We start from the raw sequence: 16,914 nt of genomic DNA on the forward strand, positions 1-16,914 counted from the left end.
AAACCGGAAACTGTCTCCCCCGACTACACCACGATATCCTGTCCATGAATATCACAAACAGGATTGGTGACAAGACGCAGCCCTGGCAGAGGCCTACTGTTGGGTTTGCACCCTGTTTTAAAGAAATGAGAGGCACAGACACTGTAAAGAAACCAGTCAGCGAGAGACAAATATATTTTATGCTCTGCGCAGAGGAGGAGAATAAGAAGCGAGCAGTAGCAGCTTGTAAGTGCTCAGCTCCAAAGCTCTCCTAAAATCCCCCCCTCTGGCTCGGCTTTTTATTTAGTTCATCAACATGAGAAAAAACAAACAAGGACAGTCGGGGAGAGGTTACACATGAGTCATGTCTGCAAGAGGGAGATATCAAGGCAAGGTGACGGCTGGAACCTTCCATTCCTGCGACATGAGCCTTGTGGCTCGTCCAAAGCAGGATGAGGCACTAATGCAAAATGAAAAATAGTTTGCTCAATCATGAAGAATGCAGACAACAAGTCTTTCTTTTTAAAACCTCCTCTTCTCACAAAGAGGAAAAGTACACATAGTCATAAAAGGAAATAAATGATAATATAAGCATGAACTATGTAAAATAAATGATAATATAAGCATGAACTATATAAAATCCTTGACACCTACCTCCACCGGAAACGACTCCAACTTACTGCCAAGCATCCGAACACAGCTCTCGCTTTGCGAGTACAGAGATTGGATGGCCCTGAGAAGGGACCCCCTCACTCCATACTCCCGCAGCACCTCCCACAGTATCTCCTGGGGTACCCGATCATACGCCTTTTTGCAAGTCCACAAAACACATGTAGACTGAGTGGGCATACTCCCAGGCACCTTCCAGGATCTTTGTGAGAGTAAAGAGCTGGTCGGTTGTTCCACAACCAGGACGGAACCCGCATTGTTCCTCTTCAGAGGTTCAACTATCGGCTGAACCCTCCTTTCCAGCACCTCGGAGTAGACATTACCAGGGAGGCTGAGTAGTGTGATGCCCCTGTAGTTGGCACACACTCTCTGGTCCCCCTTTTTAAATATGGGGACCACCACCCCAGTTTGCCACTCCTTTGGCACTGTCCCAGACTCAACGCAATGTTGAAGATGGTTTGAGAAAGAATATTATTTCCCTCTCCGGGAACCATCACCTTATCATGGTGGAGAGGTTTGTGTGCTGCTAGGAACCTGAGAGCTGTGTTGTTTGGAGCCTTTGTGCTCCTGGTATGGTCTCCCATAGCAAAGGTAAGGAGCCAGAGCTTGGGCGGGAGGTGGAGCGATACCAGTTAGATCTGGAGGGCCTCGCCTCCAGAACCACTCTCCTTGATACTACATACTTATTTTTTTTCCCCATTTTGTGCTCTGGACACACCCTTTTCATACAGTTAAATTTTATGTTTATTTGGAGGGGTGCTGGTGAGCAGGATGGAGTAGGCAGCAGATATGACATGCTCTGCTGAAATTTAGGTTATGGGTTTTATTTAGGCCCTCATTCCAAGGCCATGTAATATGTTTTTAAGTTCATTTCCCCCCATTTCAGTTTAGTTCATTTTTGATTTTGCTGTGCTTATGGCCAGCAATTTGTGAAAATGCAATTTCACTGGAGGTGCTGCCGCCGCTGGGCCTACAGCCTCAGGATGGAGTGCTGAAACAAGACATCGCCAGACTTTTCAGGTTGGAAGGGAAGACTGCCCTGACTGAGGAATGTGAAACAGTGAAATCCAAAGTAAATGCAGTAAAAGCAGAAATGGCAAAAAATACAGCAGCAATCCGCTCCGCGGTGGAGACGATGAAAACGACCATACGGGAAACGGAACGCGGGCTTTCATTATGTTCAGATGACCTGACCTCTCTGATAAATAAAGTGGGAAAACCTGAGGCAGAGGTGACGGGATTACAGGATTGATAGATCATGGCATCCCAGAGGATGTCATGATCTATGTAAAGACTAGAATTTTGCATGATGTTTCAAAAAAATGGACATATGTGTTAATTATCTCAGAGTACTCTGGATATTATTCATCCTGGTGAACAGGGTGATGTTACTGTAGCTAATCATGTCATTATAATATACATCTATCTTCTTGTTAAACAGTTCAACTTTCCTAGTTAACAGCATATTTTGGGAATTTTCTTTTCCACTTTGCTATAATAACGATTATTATTGCTGTTGTTTTTACTATTTTTTTATTTTTTATTTTATCTTATTTTATTATTCATTTTAATTTTTTTTAAATGGAAAAAAAAAAAATCAATCAATTCAATCAATTTTATTTATATAGCGCCAAATCACAAGAAACAGTTGCCCCAAGGCGCTTTATATTGTAAGGCAAAGCCATACAATAATTACGTAAAAACCCCAACGGTGCCTTGTGAGCAAGCACTTGGCGAGAGTGGGAAGGAAAAACTCCATTTTAACAGGAAGAAACCTCCAGCAGAACCAGGCTCAGGGAGGGGCAGTCTTCTGCTGGGACTGGTTGGGGCTGAGGGAGAGAACCAGGAAAAAGACATGCTGTGGAGGGGAGCAGAGATCGATCACTAATGATTAAATGCAGAGTGGTGCATACAGAGCAAAAGGAGAAAGAAACACTCAGTGCATCATGGGAACCCCCCAGCAGTCTAAGTCTATAGCAGCATAACTAAGGGATGGTTCAGAGTCACCTGATCCAGCCCTAACTATAAGCTTTAGCAAAAAGGAAAGTTTTAAGCCTAATCTTAAAAGTAGAGAGGGTGTCTGTCTCCCTGATCTGAATTGGGAGCTGGTTCCACAGGAGAGGAGCCTGAAAGCTGAAGGCTCTGCCTCCCATTCTACTCTTACAAACCCTAGGAACTACAAGTAAGCCTGCAGTCTGAGAGCGAAGCGCTCTATTGGGGTGATATGGTACTATGAGGTCCCTAAGATAAGATGGGACCTGATTATTCAAAACCTTATAAGTAAGAAGAAGAATTTTAAATTCTATTCTAGAATTAACAGGAAGCCAATGAAGAGAGGCCAATATGGGTGAGATATGCTCTCTCCTTCTAGTCCCCGTCAGTACTCTAGCTGCAGCATTTTGAATTAACTGAAGGCTTTTCAGGGAACTTTTAGGACAACCTGATAATAATGAATTACAATAGTCCAGCCTAGAGGAAATAAATGCATGAATTAGTTTTTCAGCATCACTCTGAGACAAGACCTTTCTAATTTTAGAGATATTGCGCAAATGCAAAAAAGCAGTCCTACATATTTGCTTAATATGCGCATTGAAGGACATATCCTGATCAAAAATGACTCCAAGATTTCTCACAGTATTACTAGAGGTCAGGGTAATGCCATCCAGAGTAAGGATCTGGTTAGACACCATGTTTCTAAGATTTGTGGGGCCAAGTACAATAACTTCAGTTTTATCTGAGTTTAAAAGCAGGAAACTAGAGGTCATCCATGTCTTTATGTCTGAAAGACAATCCTGCAGTTTAGCTAATTGGTGTGTGTCCTCTGGCTTCATGGATAGATAAAGCTGGGTATCATCTGCGTAACACTGAAAATTTAAGCAATGCCGTCTAATAATACTGCCTAAGGGAAGCATGTATAAAGTGAATAAAATTGGTCCTAGCACAGAACCGTGTGGAACTCCATAATTAACCTAAGTCCATTAAGAAGATTCCCCATTTACATGAACAAATTGTAATCTATTAGATAAATATGATTCAAACCACTGCAGCGCAGTGCCTTTAATACCTATGGCATGCTCTAATCTCTGTAATAAAATTTTATGGTCAACAGTATCAAAAGCAGCACTGAGGTCTAACAGAACAAGCACAGAGATGAGTCCACTGTCTGAGGCCATAAGAAGATCATTTGTAACCTTCACTAATGCTGTTTCTGTACTATGATGAATTCTAAAACCTGACTGAAACTCTTCAAATAGACCATTCCTCTGCAGATCAGTTAGCTGTTTTACAACTACCCTTTCAAGAATTTTTGAGAGAAAAGGAAGGTTGGAGATTGGCCTATAATTAGCTAAGATAGCTGGGTCAAGTGATGGCTTTTTAAGTAATGGTTTAATTACTGCCACCTTAAAAGCCTGTGGTACATAGCCAACTAATAAAGACAGATTGATCATATTTAAGATCGAAGCATTAAATAATGGTAGGGCTTCCTTGAGCAGCCTGGTAGGAATGGGGTCTAATAGACATGTTGATGGTTTGGATGAAGTAACTAATGAAAATAACTCAGACAGAACAATCGGAGAGAAAGAGTCTAACCAAATACCAGCATCACTGAAAGCAGCCAAAGATAACGATACGTCTTTGGGATGGTTATGAGTAATTTTTTCTCTAATAGTTAAAATTTTATTAGCAAAGAAAGTCATGAAGTCATTACTAGTTAAAGTTAAAGGAATACTCGGCTCAATAGAGCTCTGACTCTTTGTCAGCCTGGCTACAGTGCTGAAAAGAAACCTGGGGTTGTTCTTATTTTCTTCAATTAGTGATGAGTAGAAAGATGTCCTAGCTTTACGGAGGGCTTTTTTTTTATAGAGCAACAGACTCTTTTTCCAGGCTAAGTGAAGATCTTCTAAATTAGTGAGACGCCATTTCCTCTCCAACTTACGGGTTATCTGCTTTAAGCTGCGAGTTTGTGAGTTATACCACAGAGTCAGGCACTTCTGATTTAAGGCTCTCTTTTTCAGAGGAGCTACAGCATCCAAAGTTGTGCTAAATGAGGATGTAAAACTATTGACGAGATACTCTATCTCACTCACAGAGTTTAGGTAGCTACTCTGCACCGTGTTGGTATATGGCATTGGAGAACATAAAGAAGGAATCATATCCTTAAACCTAGTTACAGCGCTTTCTGAAAGACTTCTACTGTAATGAAATTTATTCCCCACTGCTGGGTAGTCCATTAAAGTAAATGTACGTTATTAAGAAATGATCAGACAGAAGGGGGTCCTTCAATGTCGCCTGCTCTGGCCCCCGGACGTCAATTGACTATGGTTGCTGGTGTCGCTAACTTCACATTTCTCAAAACAGAGTCGCCAATAACCAGAGTTTGATCCTCGGCGGGTGTGTCGCAGAGTGGGGAAAAACGGTTAGAGATGTGAACGGGTTGGCGGTGTACACGGGGCTTCTGTTTAGGACTATGCTTCCTCCTCACAGTCACCCAGTCGGCCTGCTTTCCCGGCTGCTCGGGATCTGCCAGAGGGAAACTAACGGTGGCTAAGCTACCTTGGTCCGCACCGACTACAGGGGCCTGGCTAGCTGTAGAATTTTCCACGGTGCGGAGCCGAGTCTCCAATTCGCCCAGCCTGGCCTCCAAAGCTACGAATAAGCTACACTTATTACAAGTACCATTACTGCTAAAGGAGGCCGAGGAATAACTAAACATTTCACACCCACAGCAGAAAAGTGCAGGAGAGACAGGAGAAGCCGCCATGCTAAACCGGCTAAGAGCTAGTAGCTGCGCTAAGCTAGCGGATTCCTAAAAACACACAAAGTGAATAATGTGTAAATAATTTAGAGGTGATTCAGCAGAGGGAGTGCTTTAGTTAAGGCACGTGAAGATTATACTGGGAAACAAATCATTATCTAGTTAACTAGATCAATCTAACTGCGCAGATTAAACAGCTAACAGATACAGCAAAACACAGCTGTGCTCCGGAACAGGAAGTGATACAATACCGCAGTGAGAGCCAACCACCAGAAAAAGAGAAAGGAAAGGGAGAAAAAGCGGAAATTGATTTTTTTTTTTAAATTACTCTACTTAATTTTTTTTTTTTTTTCTTTAGCCGTTGGGCTGAAAATGTTTAAACGCTTTCCCTATTTAGAGAGCCTGACATTTCTAACTTGCAATACGATTATTTATTAATACAAACGGCATATCTGATGTATGGCACTTTCAGAATCCTACATCTAGAAACTCGTCTTTCTTCTCTCCCGTTCATGGGACATGCTCACGCATATAGATTATTTTTTTCCTGGATAAAAAGTTTTCCCATTTACTGCTAAGTGTGAAAACCAGGCAATAGTCATCTCCAGTCATTCCCCTTTGTAGGTGACTCTACACATTCCAATCTCTCAAGCAATTTACCGCTTTTAATTCCTTACTCCTCTCAAATGAATATTTTGTAAAATTCATCTCAAATGAAATAACATTCTTTCGCAAACATAACCAGACCCCAGGAATATCCTCCTCGTTGGTATAAGAATCAATGAATGCGTACGTTAGGGGACAAATAATATCATATAGTGCACAATAAAGAAAGTGCTGTAACGCAACGTTGGAGCAAAATAGAAAATCATCGGGACCAGATGGGTTCCCGTGCAAATTTTTAAAGAAATTTAATGACCAACTGACACCTATCTTGCTTTCGGTATTGTAAGAATCATTTGTTATGGGCTCCCTCCCACCAACTATGTGGCAAACAACTATTCCTAAAAAAAAAAAAAAAAAAAAAAAGAAGAACCTTCTGGATTACATTTTGCCCAATTTTGCTTTTAAATGTGGACAGCAAATTTCTTTCTAAAATGCTGGTCTCCCACCTTGAAGCTGTTTTACCTTCAGTTGTAGCTGACAATCAAACAGGTTTAATTAAAGGCCACCACTCTTTTTTTAATATACAGTAATTACTCAGTGTTCTTCATGACTCAGACCCACCCGACATTCCAGACATATTAATATCACAAGACACTGAGAAGGCTTTTGATCAGGTGGAGTTGGACTACCTTTTTTACACTCTCAAACAATTTGGCTTCGGTGAGATTTGTTTCCTGGTTAAGGGTGATTTACTCTTCTCCACTGGCAGCAGTTCGAACAAATAATAGTCTGTCCCCTATTTTCCACTTCACCGAGGCACCAGACAGGGCTGCCACTTATCACCTCTTTTATTTGCCATTTCAATTGAACCACTAGTGATCGCATTGCGAGGTGAGGCCAGTATTAAGGCTATACAGAGAAACAATTTAGATAATAAAGTATCCCTTTATGCCGATGACATGCTTTCATATCTGTCTATACCTGTAGATAGCTTGCCAAAAACACTTGGCCTACTCAAACATTTTGGCAAAATATCAGGATACAAAGTTAACTTACAAAAAAGTGAGATCAAGCCGGTGACTAAGCCAAAGCAATTTGGTTTGATTGATTCCCTTTCAAAGTAAATGCACAAAAATTTAAATACTTAGAAATTTGGGTCACAAATAACTTTAGAGATCATTATAATGCTAATTTTCCCCAAATAATAATGCGTCTAAAACAAGACTTGGAATGCTGGAGTTTATTACCTCCATCACTTCAAGGAAAAATACAATTAAAATGAACATTCTGCCCAAATTTTTGTGTGTATTTCAGTGTATCCCTATGTTTCTGTCAAAATCATTCTCTTATATGTATAGGCAAACTGATATCTGGTGTTATTTGGAATTAAAAGAAAAATCTCATATTATTAAGTGTCCTGCAACAGCACTGTCAACATGGAGGCTTATCTCTTCCCAATTTTCAATTTTATTATTGGGCTGCTAACATAAGATATAAAATATGCTACATTGGAAGGATTCCCCCTCTGGTGATGTTGCTCCTAAATGGATACAGTTGGAGAAGCTATCCTGTGGCCCCACCTCCCTGCCTGCTCTATTCTGTTCAAAACTGCTTCCTTGAACCTGTGTCCAGGTTCACTTCAAATCTGATTGCGAAACAATCCTTTAAAATCTGGACACTGTTAAGATGACCACCCAACACACACTCAAAAACCTCTGTTTTGGCTCCTATAGGGAGAAATCGTCTATTTGCACCATCAGTCATAGACAGAGCTTTTAATATTTGGGTTAAAATTGGGGTTGTGACAATACAGGACCTATTCATTGATCATGTTTTTGTATCCTTTGACCAATTAATGTCAAAGTTTAATTAGATGAGATAGAACTTTACTGATCTCTTAGGAAAACTCCCTCAGGGAAATTGAGGATAATATCCCTCGTTCTCATTTTTTTTTTTAGATTTTTGCAACTCTGCAGTTTCCTGTCAACATCATTTACCCACTTTCCATCCCAACCACCCGACTCTTTTTTAGATCCCACTTTGGCACTTAACCCAGGTCACAAAAGGTCCACTGGGTCAGTTTACTCATTCAACTCATAGAATTCGAACCCCTGACAACACTAAGGAATCGTGGGAAGAAGAACTAGGAATACAGTTTTCGAATGAGTGATGGATGAAAGCTCTCGACAGGATAGACTCATTTCACTCTCTTTATGACATACAGTTAAGACTTGGTCACAACCCGCCGTACTTGCACATGCGTGCAGTCTACTTGCAAAAACGTGGGCTAAATTTGGAGATCCGTACGTCGTAAGTACTGCCTCAGTATGAATTTAGGAGCACGCAGACACGCCGTAGAGGTTTTAGTGCATGCAGAACTTTCGCTGCGGTCAGGCTGTGGATTCTCCTAGAGACGTGCGTTGAACGTACTCCCTCCCTTCTCTTGCTACTGCCTCCGTATGTTTTCACAAAGACATAGTGGCCGTGGCATCCGCAGAAAACGTACGGCAAAAAAAAAAACGCACGGTGGGTTTTGACCGGGGCTTTACTCAAGATTTTACATCGCCTCCACTGGTCAAGAGTTCCATTTGGTGTTAGAGAAGATTCATTATTGCACAAGAGAGGGTACTCTGACATTCTGGAGACCTTTCTTGTTATATTTGGAGACCTTTCTTGTTATATTTGGAACAAATGGATAGCATTGACACTGAAGTTACAAACTGCTGAACCTGTATTATATGTCATCTACAACATAAATGCTTACGTTTGTATATACATGCAGCAGTATATTTATTTTTATGTACTCGTTTTTATTGAATAATTTCTACTAATATATTTCTATATGTTTTAATTCATTATTTTCTTTGTTTTTTTGTCTGTGTTTTGTATGTGATGCAGTACCTATATTGTAGTGTTGGGGCTCTGTTGGAGCAGGTTGGAGGTGTGTGGGTGTAATATGTTAGTAAATGTATACATATATGTAAATTATATAAACATATATAAATACGTATATGTAATATGTAAAGCATTCATGATATGCACACTCTTAAGGCTATGAAATTGGGCTATTAGTAAAAAAAAAAGTAGAAAAGGGGTGTTCACAATAATAGTAGCATCTGCTGTTGACGCTACAAACTCAAAACTATTATGTTCAAACTACTTTTTTATCAATCCTGTGAATCACTAAACTAGTATTTAGTTGTATAACCACAGTTTTTCATGATTTCTTCACATATGCAAGGCATTAATTTTGTTGGTTTGGAACCAAGATTTTGCTGGTTTCCTAGTGTGCTTGGGGTCATTGTCTTGTTGAAACACCCATTTCAAGGGCATGTCCTCTTCAGCATAAGGCAACATGACCTCTTCAAGTATTTTGAAGTATTCTGAATAGGAGAAACATGCCCATATCATGATGCTTGCACCACCATGCTTCACTGTCTTCACTGTGAACTGTGGCTTGAATTCAGAGTTTGGGGGTCGTCTCACAAACTGTCTGCGGCCCTTGGACCCAAAAAGAACAATTTTACTCTCATCAGTCCACAAAATATTCCTCCATTTCTCTTTAGGCCAGTTGATGTGTTCTTTGGCAAATTGTAACCTCTTCTGCACATGTCTTTTATTTAACAGAGGGACTTTGCGGGGGATTCTTGCAAATAAATTAGCTTCACACAGGCATCTTCTAACTGTCACAGCACTTACAGGTAACTCCAGACTGTCTTTGATCATCCTGGAGCTGATCAATGGGTGAGCCTTTGCCATTCTGGTTATTCTTCTATCCATTTTGATGGTTGTTTTCCGTTTTCTTCCACACGTGTGTTTTTTTTTTTGTCCATTTTAAAGCATTGGAGATCATTGTAGATGAACAGCCTATAATTTTTTGCACCTGCGTATAAGTTTTCCCCTCTTCAATCAACTTTTTGTTGTCTGACTCCGTGGTATAACTCACAAACTCGTAGCTTAAAGCAGATAACCCGTAAGTTGGAGAGGAAATGGCGTCTCACTAATTTAGAAGATCTTCACTTAGCCTGGAAAAAGAGTTTGTTGCTCTATAAGAAAGCCCTTCGTGAAGCTAGGACATCTTTCTACTCATCACTAATTGAAGAAAATAAGAACAACCCCAGGTTTCTTTTCAGCACTGTAGCCAGGCTGACAAAGAGTCAGAGCTCTATTGAGCTGAGTATTCCATTAACTTTAACTAGTAATGACTTCATGACTTTCTTTGCTAACAAAATTTTGACTATTAGAGAAAAAAATACTCATAACCATCCCAAAGATGTATCGTTATCTTTGGCTGCTTTCAGTGATGCCGGTATTTGGTTAGACTCTTTCTCTCCGATTGTTCTGTCTGAGTTATTTTCATTAGTTACTTCATCCAAACCATCAACATGCTTATTAGACCCCATTCCTGCCAGGCTGCTCAAGGAAGTCCTACCATTATTTAATGCTTCAATCTTAAATATGATCAATCTATCTTTGTTAGTTGGTTATGTACCACAGGCCTTTAAGGTGGCAGTAATTAAACCATTACTTAAAAAGCCATCACTTGACCCAGCTATCTTAGCTAATTATAGGCCAATCTCCAACCTTCCTTTTCTCTCAAAGATTCTTGAGAGGGTAGTTGTAAAACAGCTAACTGATCACCTGCAGAGGAATGGTCTATTTGAAGAGTTTCAGTCAGGTTTTAGAATTCATCATAGTACAGAAACAGCATTAGTGAAGGTTACAAATGATCTTCTTATGGCTTCGGACAGTGGACTTATCTCTGTGCTTGTTCTGTTGGACCTCAGTGCTGCTTTTGATACTGTTGACCATAAAATTTTATTACAGAGATTAGAGCATGTCATAGGTATTAAAGGCATTGCGCTGCGGTGGTTTGAATCATATTTGTCTAATAGATTACAGTTTGTTCATGTAAATGGGGAATCTTCTTCACAGACTAAAGTTAATTATGGAGTTCCACAAGGTTCTGTGCTAGGACCAATTTTATTCACTTTATACATGCTTCCCTTGGGCAGTATTATTAGACGGTATTGCTTAAATTTTCATTGTTACGCAGATGATACCCAGCTTTATCTATCCATGAAGCCAGAGGATACGCACCAATTAGCTAAACTGCAGGATTGTCTTACAGACATAAAGACATGGATGACCTCTAATTTCCTGCTTTTAAACTCAGATAAAACTGAAGTTATTGTACTTGGCCCCACAAATCTTAGAAGCATGGTGTCTAACCAGATCGTTACTCTGGATGGCATTTCCCTGATCTCTGGTAATACTGTGAGAAATCTTGGAGTTATTTTTGATCAGGATATGTCATTCAAAGCGCATATTAAACAAATATGTAGGACTGCCTTTTTGCATTTACGCAATATCTCTAAAATCAGAAAGGTCTTGTCTCAGAGTGATGCTGAAAAACTAATTCATGCATTTGTTTCCTCTAGGCTGGACTATTGTAATTCATTATTATCAGGTTGTCCTAAAAGTTCCCTAAAAAGCCTTCAGTTGGTTCAGAATGCTGCAGCTAGAGTACTGACGGGGACTAGCAGGAGAGAGCATATCTCACCCGTGTTGGCCTCCCTTCATTGGCTTCCTGTTAATGCTAGAATAGAATTTAAAATTCTTCTTCTTACTTATAAGGTTTTGAATAATCAGGTCCCATCTTATCTTAGGGACCTCATAGTACCATATTACCCCATTAGAGCGCTTCGCTCTCAGACTGCGGGCTTACTTGTAGTTCCTAGGGTTTGTAAGAGTAGAATGGGAGGCAGAGCCTTCAGCTTTCAGGCTCCTCTCCTGTGGAACCAGCTCCCAATTCAGATCAGGGAGACAGATACCCTCTCTACTTTTAAGATTAGGCTTAAAACTTTCCTTTTCGCTAAGGCTTATAGTTAGGGCTGGATCGGGTGACCCTGGACCATCCCTTGGTTATGTTGCTTTAGACGTAGACTGTGTTTCATAATTATTGTATGGCCTTGCCTTGCAATGTGGAGCGCCTTGGGGCAACTGTTTGTTGTGATTTGGCGCTATACAAGAAAAAAGTTGATTGATTGATTGATTCTTCTGAACAACGTCTTGAACGTCCCATTTTCCTCAGGCTTTCAAAGAGAAAAGCATGTTCAACAGGTGCTGGCTTCATCCTTAAATAGGGGACACCTTATTCACACCTGTTTGTTCCACAAAATTGACGAACTCACTGACTGAATGCCACACTACTATTATTGTGAACACTCCCTTTTCTACTTTTTTTTTTTTTTTACTAATAGCCCAATTTCATAGCCTTAAGAGTGTGCATATCATGAATGCTTGGTCTTGTTGGATTTGTGAGAATCTACTGAATCTACTGGTACCTTGTTTCCCATGTAACAATAAGAAATATACTCAAAACCTGGATTAATCTTTTTAGTCACATAGCACTACTATTATTCTGAACACTACTGTATATATTAAAAGCATGCGTGACTTGTTGTATGCAATATTAAAACACGTTAAAAATACACGAATGACACAAGAAAGTTTAAGTGTTTATTCTGAACACTACTGTACAGTGGAGTAAAATAGTGTTTAGTCAGTTCCTTATTGTGCAAGTTCTCCTACTTAGAAAGATGAGAGAGGTCTATAATTTTCATCATAGGTTCACTTCAACTATGAGAGACAAAATGAGAAAAAAAAAAATCACACTATAGGATTTTTAAATAATTTATTTGTAAATTATGGTGGAAAATAAGTATTTGGTCAATAACAAAAGTTCAACTCAATACTTTTTAACATAATCTTTGTTGGCAATGACAGAGGTCAACCGTTTCCTGTAAATCTTCACCAGGTTTGCACACACTGTAGCTGGTATTTTGGTCCATTCCTCCATGCAGATCTCCTCTAGAGCAGTGATGTTTTGGGGCTGTCGCTGGGCAACATGGACTTTCAACTCCCTCCACAAATTTTCTATGGGGTTGGGGTCTGGAGACTGGCTTGGCCACTCCAGGACCTTGACATGCTTTATACGGAGCCACTCCTTTGTTGCCTGAGCGGTGTGTTTGGGATCATTGTCATGCTGGAAGACCCAGCCACATTGTATCTTCAATGCTCTCACTGATGGAAGGAGGATTTGTCTTAAAATCTCATGATACATGGCCCCGTTCATTCCTCTCTTAACATGGATCAGTCGTCCTGTCCCCTTTGCAGAAAAACAGCCCCAAAGCATGTTTCCACCCCCAAGCTTCACAGTAGATATGGTGTTCTTGGGATGCTGCTCAGCATTCTTCTTCCTCCAAACATGACGAGTTGAGTTTTTAAACAAAGTTCCATTTTGGCTTAATCTGACCACATGATATTCTCCCAATCCTCTTCTGGATCATCCATATGCTCTCTGGCAAACTTCAGATGGGCCTGGACACGTACTGGCTTAAGCAGGGGGACACGCCTGGCACTGCAGGATTTGAGTCCCTCTCTGCGTAGTGTATAGCCTTTGTTACTTTGGTCCCAGCTCTCTGCAGGTCATTCATCAGGTCCCTCCATGTAGTTCTGGGATTTTTGTTCACCATTATCATGATAATTTTGACCTCACTGGATGACATCTTGTGTGGAGCCCCAGTTCGAGGGAGATTATCAATGGTCTTGTATGTCTTCTATTTTCTTACAATTGCTCCCACAGTTGATTTATTCACACCAACCAGCTTGACTATTGTAGATTCACTCTTCCCAGCCTGGTGCACATCTACAATTTTCTTCCTGTGTCTTTCGACAGCTCTTTGGTCTTGGCCGTGGTTGAGTTTGGAGTCTGACTGTTTGAGGCTGTGGACAGGTGTCTTTTATACAGATAACGAGTTCAAACAGGTGCCATTAATACAGGTAACAGGTGGAGGACAGAAGAGCTTCTTAAAGAAGAAGTTACAGGTCTGTGAGACCCAGAAATCTTGCTTGTTTGTGGGTGACCAAATACTTATTTTCCACCATAATTTACAAATAAATTATTTAAAAATCCTACAATGCGATTTCCTGGATTTTTTTCTCATTTTGTCTCTCATAGTTGAAGTGTACCTATGATGAAAATTACAGACCTCTCATCTTTCTAAGTAGGAGAACGTGCACAATTAGGGAGACAGTCCCCCTGGGTTTCAGAATCAGTGACTCAGAGCCACATGGGTGAAAACATGGCTGAGCTGTTAAAGAATGTATTGGAAATAAATTCAGTATGGCTCATTAGAAATATGCTGATTTGAAAAGTAACAAGTAGTCACACAGTGAGGATAAAGAAATCCTGCATGAAAAAAACAGCATAATCAACTCAAATTTTTATCATGTAACTGAACGGCGAAGGGCCTGAGATTGTTTTTAATCTGACACCGTGACGTATCGAGCTGAGTGCAGCTGTGAAGGATTAGAGATGAGGCAAAATAAGCGGGTTATTGCCCGAACTACACAGCACGTCAGCATGTGGCGAACAAAGACCTTTACCTGCAGCGTGGTGCGGTTACGGACCAGCAGGCCGATCTTCAAGTCCATCAGATTGAGGTCTGCCTCCAGCTGTCGGATGAAGCGGATACTTCTCACGACTTCCTCCCGCAGGCACAGGACCTCCACTTCTTCTCGGATGTCGCAGTCACCCAGATCAAGGAGATGGATGAACCTTCTGACCACAGAGACAGGGGGCGCAGCCGAGTGCACTGAGGTGTACAAGGAGCACTGCGTTAGTGTACTTCCTGTCCAATTAGGTGAAAAAGGAAAACCAAGACCTTGCTATCAGAAGCAAGTGTCATTAACAAACCCACCCAGCAGCCTGTACTGTTCCCGTGCTCGGCTGGCTCTGAAGAAGGCCTGGATCTTTACGATGGCATCCACCTGCAGCACACAGTGTGACAGCACAGTCACACACGGCTCCACCTTCACACTGAGTGCACAAATAAGGACCAGAGGAAGAAACCAGGAGCTGCACTTGAAAACTGAGTCACTCTGCAGCCACAGCCTGTTTGCCCACACGACACATCAAGCAGAGTGGGCGTCACAAATTAACAAGTCCAAATATGGACTTCCATTACGTACCTCACCAAAAGTCAGACTCAAACACAGAACTGTGGGATCTTAGACCATGAGACAGTACTCAGTTTTCACCTCATCAGTACCACTAAAGGGGACTAAACAACACTTACAGTGCAGCCTCAGTGGACCACAACCTACAGAAATATGTATGATGGCCATCCAAGGTGGTCATTGAACAATTACACACGGGTCAAAACTTAAAAATGCTCTAATCATTTTCAGGACTATACCACATGATTAGTCTGATCATCTGTGACTGAACGTTCTGGAGTTATGTAGTAAAAACAGCAAAGAAAAAATGGTCACAAAAGTCAATTTCAGTTTGTAGAGGGGTCAAAGGTTAAAGTTGCTCTGTTTTGGTATCACTGCTGAAAACAAAGTGCAGGTCTCACGTGGTGTCTGAAGAAATCCAGCAGAGCTCTGTATTTCCTCCTCTGCAACCACATCCGGACAGCAGCCTGGATCTGACCCAGGAACAAGAACCAGCACATACAGGACATAAGACAAAAACAGCTAAACTTATTCTTTAATTTCAGCAGTCAACATGTTTAACCCTGTGGAGTCAAATGACGCGCCCTCGCGTCAAAAGTCACATGACCTAATTAAGCAGACGTAGCATACAATCAGCTCCATTCTGAGGGTCTGTTTGAATGAGTGTTGAACGTGGAGACTTCAACCTCCAAACCACTTTTTAAACTTTGTTAACAGGTGAAGTATAACTTGAATTATAATTAATAATTTACATGAGTTTTTTGGGATAATATTCTCATGTAGCTGCAGCAAAAGGACTCATTTCCTTTCAGCTGGATGAGCAAGAGGGCTGGAATGAAACAGGACTCCCTCAACTGCAGCAGGAGAAAGAGGTGTTACCATTGGTGGAAAACTCAGTAACTAACCAGTCATATTCACCAACTTCATGTGGGTTTGATGGCATCGCACAGACCCCACATGGGTCTGTCTGAACGGGACACTCTCACGCTCTCTCTCTCTCTTTTTTGAAACGTGTTGCAGGCATCCATTTCAAAATGAGCAAATATTTGCACAAGAACAATAAAGTTTATCAGTGTGAACATTAAATATCTTGTCTTTGTGGTGTATTCAATTGAATATAGGTTGAAAAGGATATGAAAATCACTGTATTCTGTTTTTATTTACATCTTACACAACGTCCCAACTTCATTGGAATTGGGGTTGTATTACCAAATAAACAGTGATCCCCAATCCATGTAATTTGATCGATGAGAGGAGGGAAGTTGTGATTTCATGGAGAGCAAAAAGGAGAAAGCGATCGGTTTTGAAAGTTGTGGGATATTTTCCGTGCTTGGAGTGTGTTGTAGCGTGTGTGGTGTGTTTTTTTTATTTATTTAGTGCAGCAAAATAATCAGGCGTCTTGGAGCAGTGGGTCATCTCTTTTCTTTCTTTTTTAACTGCATGAAGATGTTGTGGTCTGGACGAACGAGAGCAGTTAGATTCACCGATCTGTGCACAGATGGATTGGACCGCACGCTTCTCCTTCCTTCTGCTCCAGTGCCGAGTCTTGGAGCACAGCAGGGTGGAGACACACACTGCTGCAGCACTAAGCAAGCTCCAGGGGCAGAGAACACAGGAAGTCAGGTAGACACCCCCCACAAAGGGTGGGGGGTGTCTACAAATATACACACACACACACAGAGAGAGAGAGACAGAGAGAGAGAGAGAGTGAGAGAGAGAGAGAGAGGAGACGCAGAATCAGGCATCAGAAAGACAACAAATACAGTATAATTCATCAGTAGTAAATCAACAAGAAAAACAGGAAATACTAAGGTGATCGCCAGCCACTAGCCCGAAGCTTCACTAAAAGACCCAGAATTTAGGTAAAGTTGAGGCCGTGG

General features: G+C 41.0%; 1 protein-coding gene across 1 annotated transcript in view; it reads right to left on the reverse strand.

The window, feature by feature from the left end:
• iqgap3 (IQ motif containing GTPase activating protein 3) overlaps positions 1-16,914 on the reverse strand; it is a 164,401-nt gene that overhangs the window by 59,093 nt on the left and 88,394 nt on the right. The window contains 3 exon segments of the mRNA XM_034173734.1: positions 14,462-14,670; positions 14,776-14,845; positions 15,436-15,507. Of these exon segments, the coding sequence (XP_034029625.1) occupies positions 14,462-14,670; positions 14,776-14,845; positions 15,436-15,507 (351 nt within the window).

This window comes from Thalassophryne amazonica, chromosome 7 (genome assembly GCF_902500255.1).
Source record: "Thalassophryne amazonica chromosome 7, fThaAma1.1, whole genome shotgun sequence".
In the NCBI taxonomy this organism is placed as follows: Eukaryota; Metazoa; Chordata; class Actinopteri; order Batrachoidiformes; family Batrachoididae; genus Thalassophryne; species Thalassophryne amazonica.